The sequence below is a fragment of the Chiloscyllium punctatum genome, unplaced genomic scaffold (assembly GCF_047496795.1).
Source record: "Chiloscyllium punctatum isolate Juve2018m unplaced genomic scaffold, sChiPun1.3 scaffold_203, whole genome shotgun sequence".
Classification (NCBI taxonomy): domain Eukaryota; kingdom Metazoa; phylum Chordata; class Chondrichthyes; order Orectolobiformes; family Hemiscylliidae; genus Chiloscyllium; species Chiloscyllium punctatum.
The window spans coordinates 476,128-481,706 of NW_027309937.1; the positions used below are offsets into that span (position 1 = coordinate 476,128).

The window sequence follows — 5,579 nt, forward strand, 5'->3', positions numbered from 1 at the left end:
GAACTAGAGGGCATAGGTTTAGGGTGAGAGGGGAAAGATATAAAAGAGACCTAAGGGGCAACTTTTTCACCCAGAGGGTGGTACGTGTATGGAATGAGCTGCCAGAGGATGTGGTGGAGGCTGGTACAATAACAATATTTAAGAGGCATCTGGATGGGTATATGAATAGGAAGGGTTTGGGGGGATATGGGCCGGGTGCTGGCAGGTGGGACTAGATTGGGTTGGGATATCTGGGATAGTATGGACGGATTGGACTGTACACAAATCCCAGCATCAGGTAACGACACAGCCAATACTTTCAGAGAGAGGCAGTGCAGCTTCACCATCTCCAGGGGCAACTAGGGACGGGCAGGAAATGTGGGGCTAACACACTGTACAGGAGGAGCATGGGAGATGGAGGCAGGTTTGGGGGGGGGTGGGGGAGGGGTTATGAAAGCACATCGAGGTGTCTGGGACGGTTCGGCTGCCTCTGGGACAGACCGAGTCGAGCCGCTGATCGGATTCACAGTGGGATACGATCCCGAGGGCTGGGGGGAGGTAGGTGGCAGGAGGACTTGACCCAGCCTGACCTGACCCGGCCCCTAGAGACATACGCTGCCACTCACCCCCCCCATCAGTGACACCCCCCCACCCTCCTCCTAACGCCCCCACTCACCCCCCATCAGTGACACCCCCCATCCCTCCCCCCACTCACCCCCCATCAGTGACACCCCCCATCCCTCCCCCCACTCACCCCCCATCAGTGACACCCCCCATCCCTCCCCCCACTCACCCCCCATCAGTGACACCCCCCATCCCTCCCCCCACTCACCCCCCATCAGTGACACCCCCCATCCCTCCCCCCACTCACCCCCCATCAGTGACACCCCCCATCCCTCCCCCCACTCACCCCCCATCAGTGACACCCCCCTCCCTCCCCCCCACTCACCCCCCATCAGTGACACCCCCCTCCCTCCCCTCACTCAAACCCCATCAGTGACAACCCCCCCTCCCCCCCACTCACCCCCCATCAGTGACACCCCCCCCACTCACCCCCCATCAGTGACACCCCCCTCCCCCCCCACTCACCCCCCATCCCCCTCCCCCTCACCCCCCCACTCACCCCCCATCAGTGACACCACCCCATCCCTCCCCCACTCACCCCCCATCAGTGACAACCCCCCCTCCCCCCCACTCACCCCCCATCAGTGACACCCCCCCCACTCACCCCCCATCAGTGACACCCCCCTCCCCCCCCACTCACCCCCCATCCCCCTCCCCCTCACCCCCCCACTCACCCCCCATCAGTGACACCACCCCATCCCTCCCCCACTCACCCCCCATCAGTGACACCCCCCCTCCCCTCCCCCTCACCCCCCATCAGTGACACCCCCCCTCCCCTCCCCCTCACCCCCCATCAGTGACACCCCCCATCCCTCCCCCCACTCACCCCCCATCAGTGACACCCCCCTCCCTCCCCCCCACTCACCCCCCATCAGTGACACCCCCCTCCCCCTCCCCCACTCACCCCCCATCAGTGACACCCCCCCTCACTCCCCAGTGACACTAACCCCCTCCCCCACCCCCTGTCAAAGGCACCACCCCCTCCCCCTCACCCCCCATCAGTGACACCCCCCCTCCCCTCCCCCTCACCCCCCATCAGTGACACCCCCCATCCCTCCCCCCACTCACCCCCCATCAGTGACACCCCCCATCCCTCCCCCCACTCACCCCCCATCAGTGACACCCCCCTCCCTCCCCCCCACTCACCCCCCATCAGTGACACCCCCCTCCCCCTCCCCCACTCACCCCCCATCAGTGACACCCCCCCTCACTCCCCAGTGACACTAACCCCCTCCCCCACCCCCTGTCAAAGGCACCACCCCCTCCCCCTCCCATCAGTGACACTATTCCCCCCCCCCTCACCCTCTGGTCAGCGCCTGCCGCCTTCTTTTTGCGTATCTCGATATTTGCCGCGGAGCTCCTCCCTTTCATCTTCCTCTTCGGCTCAAACGGCTCCTTCCGGGTTGGATCATAGCCCTAGGGAGAGGGGAGAGGGGCAGGAACAGAGGCATTTACCTTCTGACAGGGCAAGGGGAGAGAGGGACAGGGGGCGGGGGGGGAGGCATGGGAGAGAGGGTGACGGGAGAGGGAGAGAGGCGCAGGAGGGAAGAGAGCCCGGGGGGGGGGGGGGGGGGGAGGAAGAGGGGCAGGAGGTGGGGAGGAGGGTACGGGAATGTCAGAGTTCCCACAGTGGGTATGGGTACTGTCGGAGGGTCAGTGCTGAGGGAGCGCCGCCCTGTCGGAGGGTCAGTGTTGAGGGAGTGCCGCACTGTCACAGGGTCAGTGTTGAGGGAGTGCCGCACTGTCGGAGGGTCAGTGCTGAGGGAGCGCCGCACTGTCACAGGGTCAGTGCTGAGGGAGCGCCGCACTGTCACAGGGTCAGTGCTGAGGGAGCGCCGCACTGTCACAGGGTCAGTGCTGAGGGAGTGCCGCACTGTCGGAGGGTCAGTGCTGAGGGAGCGTCGCACTGTCGGAGGGTCAGTGCTGAGGGAGTGCCGCACTGTCACAGGTTCAGTGCTGAGGGAGTGGGCACTGTCGGAGGGTCAGTGCTGAGGGAGCGCCGCACTGTCGGCAGGTCAGTGCTGAGGGACTGCTGCACTGTCACAGGTTCAGTGCTGAGGGAGTGCCGCACTGTCGGAGGGTCAGTGCTGAGGGAGTGCTGCACTGTGGGAGGATCAGTGCTGAGGGAGCGCCGCACTGTCGGAGGGTCAGTGCTGAGGGTGTGCCGCACTGTCGGAGGGTCAGTGCTGAGGGAGCGCCGCACTGTCGGAGGGTCAGTGCTGAGGGAGTGCCGCACTGTCACAGGGTCAGTGCTGAGGGAGCGCCGCACTGTCGGAGGGTCAGTCCTGAGGGAGTGCCGCACTGTCACAGGGTCAGTGCTGAGGGAGCGCCGCACTGTCACAGGTTCAGTGCTGAGGGAGTGGGCACTGTCGGAGGGTCAGTGCTGAGGGACTGCTGCACTGTCACAGGTTCTGTGCTGAGGGAGTGCCGCACTGTCGGAGGGTCAGTGCTGAGGGAGTGCTGCACTGTGGGAGGGTCAGTGCTGAGGGAGCGACGCACTGTCGGAGGGTCAGTGCTGAGGGAGCGCCGCACTGTCAGAGGGTCAGTGCTGAGGGTGTGCCGCACTGTCGGAGGGTCAGTGCTGAGGGAGCGCCGCACTGTCGGAGGGTCAGTGCTGAGGGTGTGCCGCACTGTCGGAGGGTCAGTGCTGAGGGAGCGCCGCACTGTCGGAGGGTCAGTGCTGAGGGAGCGCCGCACTGTCGGAGGGTCAGTGCTGAGGGAGCGCCGCACTGTCGGAGGGTCAGTGCTGAGGGAGCGCTGCACTGTGGGAGGGTCAGTGCTGAGGGAGCGCTGTACTGTGGGAGGGTCAGTGCTGAGGGAGTGCCGCACTGTCACAGGTTCAGTGCTGAGGGAGCGCCGCACTGTCGGAGGGTCAGTGCTGAGGGAGCGCCGCACTGTCGGAGGGTCAGTGCTGAGGGTGTGCCGCACTGTCGGAGGGTCAGTGCTGAGGGAATGGGCACTGTCGGAGGGTCAGTGCTGAGGGAGCGCCGCACTGTCGGCAGGTCAGTGCTGAGGGACTGCTGCACTGTCACAGGTTCAGTGCTGAGGGAGTGCCGCACTGTCGGAGGGTCAGTGCTGAGGGAGTGCTGCACTGTGGGAGGGTCAGTGCTGAGGGAGTGCCGCACTGTCGGAGGGTCAGTGCTGAGGGAGCGCCGCACTGTCGGAGGGTCAGTGCTGAGGGAGTGCTGCACTGTCACAGGTTCAGTGCTGAGGGAGTGCCGCACTGTCGGAGGTCTGGACGCTGTGATAAGGGACTGGTTCTCACCAGGCGTTGGACGCGTTCCTGGTGTTTCTGAGTCATGGTGATGAAATCGATCTGGCCCAGTTTGGTGGGGTCCAGGGTGATCAGGTCCGGCTGAATCTGGACAGAGAGAAAGAGAAAATCAGGGTTTTCCGGTGGAGGGATTGACTGCCTGATTGGATTGAAACCCAATTCCTCCTGAGATCCTTTCACCCATTGACCAGAAAGATGTCGAAGGACCGACAGGAGAGGTTTCTAAGCTGCAGTTCTATTGGAGGGACAATTCGAGGACTTTCGAGGACTAATGCTACCCATTCGTTGTGATGGTACCTGAACATTGGTGAGTCACACCAAGGGTTCTCCTGAAACATTACAGACACTGGGTCTCCTTGAGAACACTGTACTCGATTGGTTTGATGGGATCTCAATCCTTGCAGACTCTTTGTGGAAAATGTAGCCACTGCTCGGAAGCCTGAAGTTAACTGTTTGTATATATTTTCTGGAAGTCTCATGCCTGGGTTTATGGCTGTTGTAATTGCTGTTTCATCTGGGTTTTGGTCGAAGTTGAATGCCTGCTGAGAGACAGGAGCCTCCCCAGCCACTCTGAAGTTGGGCAGTGCGTTTGTGCTTCAAAATGAATCACCACAAAGCAAGGGTTTCCCTGAATTAGGGGATGGGAGTGCTACTTACACCAGTAAATATTTATACTTTCCGGTTTCAAATTGTGCGCTTTGGTCAGGTTTACACCCTTCCTGAAGGAATTGTGTGTTCGCAATGAATCGATAATGTTGAATACCACAGAGACCTGATGATCTTGTTATATTCAAACTTAATACAGAGAAGGTGTATAATTGCTGACAATACTTTAGTTACTAGGTAAAGGCTTTCAGGGGACGTACAAATCAGGATGTGAACATAAGAGATATCGTTGGTAAGCTTGCAGATAACACCAAAATTGCAGGTATCACAGACAGCAAAGGAGGTTACCTCAGATTACAACGGATCGTGATCAGATAGAGTTTAATTCAGATAAATGCGAGGAGCTGCATTTTGGGAAAGCAAATCTTAGCAGGACTTATACACTTAATGGTAAGGTCCTAGGGAGTGTTGCTGAACATAGAGACCTTGGAGTGCAGGTTCATAGCTCCTTGAAAGTGGAGTTGCAGGTCGATAGGATAGTGAAGAAGGTGTTTGGTATGCTTTCCTTTATTGGTCAGAGTATTGAGTACAGGAGTTGGGAGGTCATGTTGTGGCTGTACAGGACATTGGTTAGGCCACTGTTGGAATATTGCGTGCAATTCTGGTCTCCTTCCTATCGGAAAGATGTTGTGAAACTTGAAAGGGTTCAGAAAAGATTTACAAGGATGTTGCCAGGGTTGGAGGATCTGAGCTACAGGGAGAGGCTGAACAGGCTGGGGCTGTTTTCCCTGGAGCGTCGGAGGCTGAGGGGTGACCTTATAGAGGTTTACAAAATTATGAGGGGCATGGATAGGATAAATAGACAAAGTCTTTTCCCTGGAGTGGGGGAGTCCAGAACTAGAGGGCATAGGTTTAGGGTGAGAGGGGAAAGATATAAAAGAGACCTAAGGGGCAACTTTTTCACCCAGAGGGTGGTACGTGTATGGAAAGAGCTGCCAGAGGAAGTGGTGGAGGCTGGTACAATTGCAACATTTAAGAGGCATTTGGATGGGTATATGAATAGGAAGGGTTTGGAGGGATATGGGCCGGGTGCTGG

At 59.3% G+C, this 5,579-nt stretch overlaps 1 protein-coding gene across 1 annotated transcript in view; it reads right to left on the reverse strand.

Annotated features, from left to right (window-relative positions):
- The window catches only part of LOC140471923 (WD repeat-containing protein 46-like), a gene marked incomplete at its 5' end in the record, with an annotated part of 4,784 nt that extends 820 nt beyond the window's left edge, over positions 1-3,964 (reverse strand). Inside the window, 2 exons of the mRNA XM_072567453.1 lie at positions 1,906-2,019; positions 3,869-3,964. Of these exons, the coding sequence (XP_072423554.1) occupies positions 1,906-2,019; positions 3,869-3,964 (210 nt within the window). The remainder of the gene's footprint in view (positions 1-1,905; positions 2,020-3,868) is intronic.
- Positions 3,965-5,579: the final 1,615 nt, after the last annotated feature.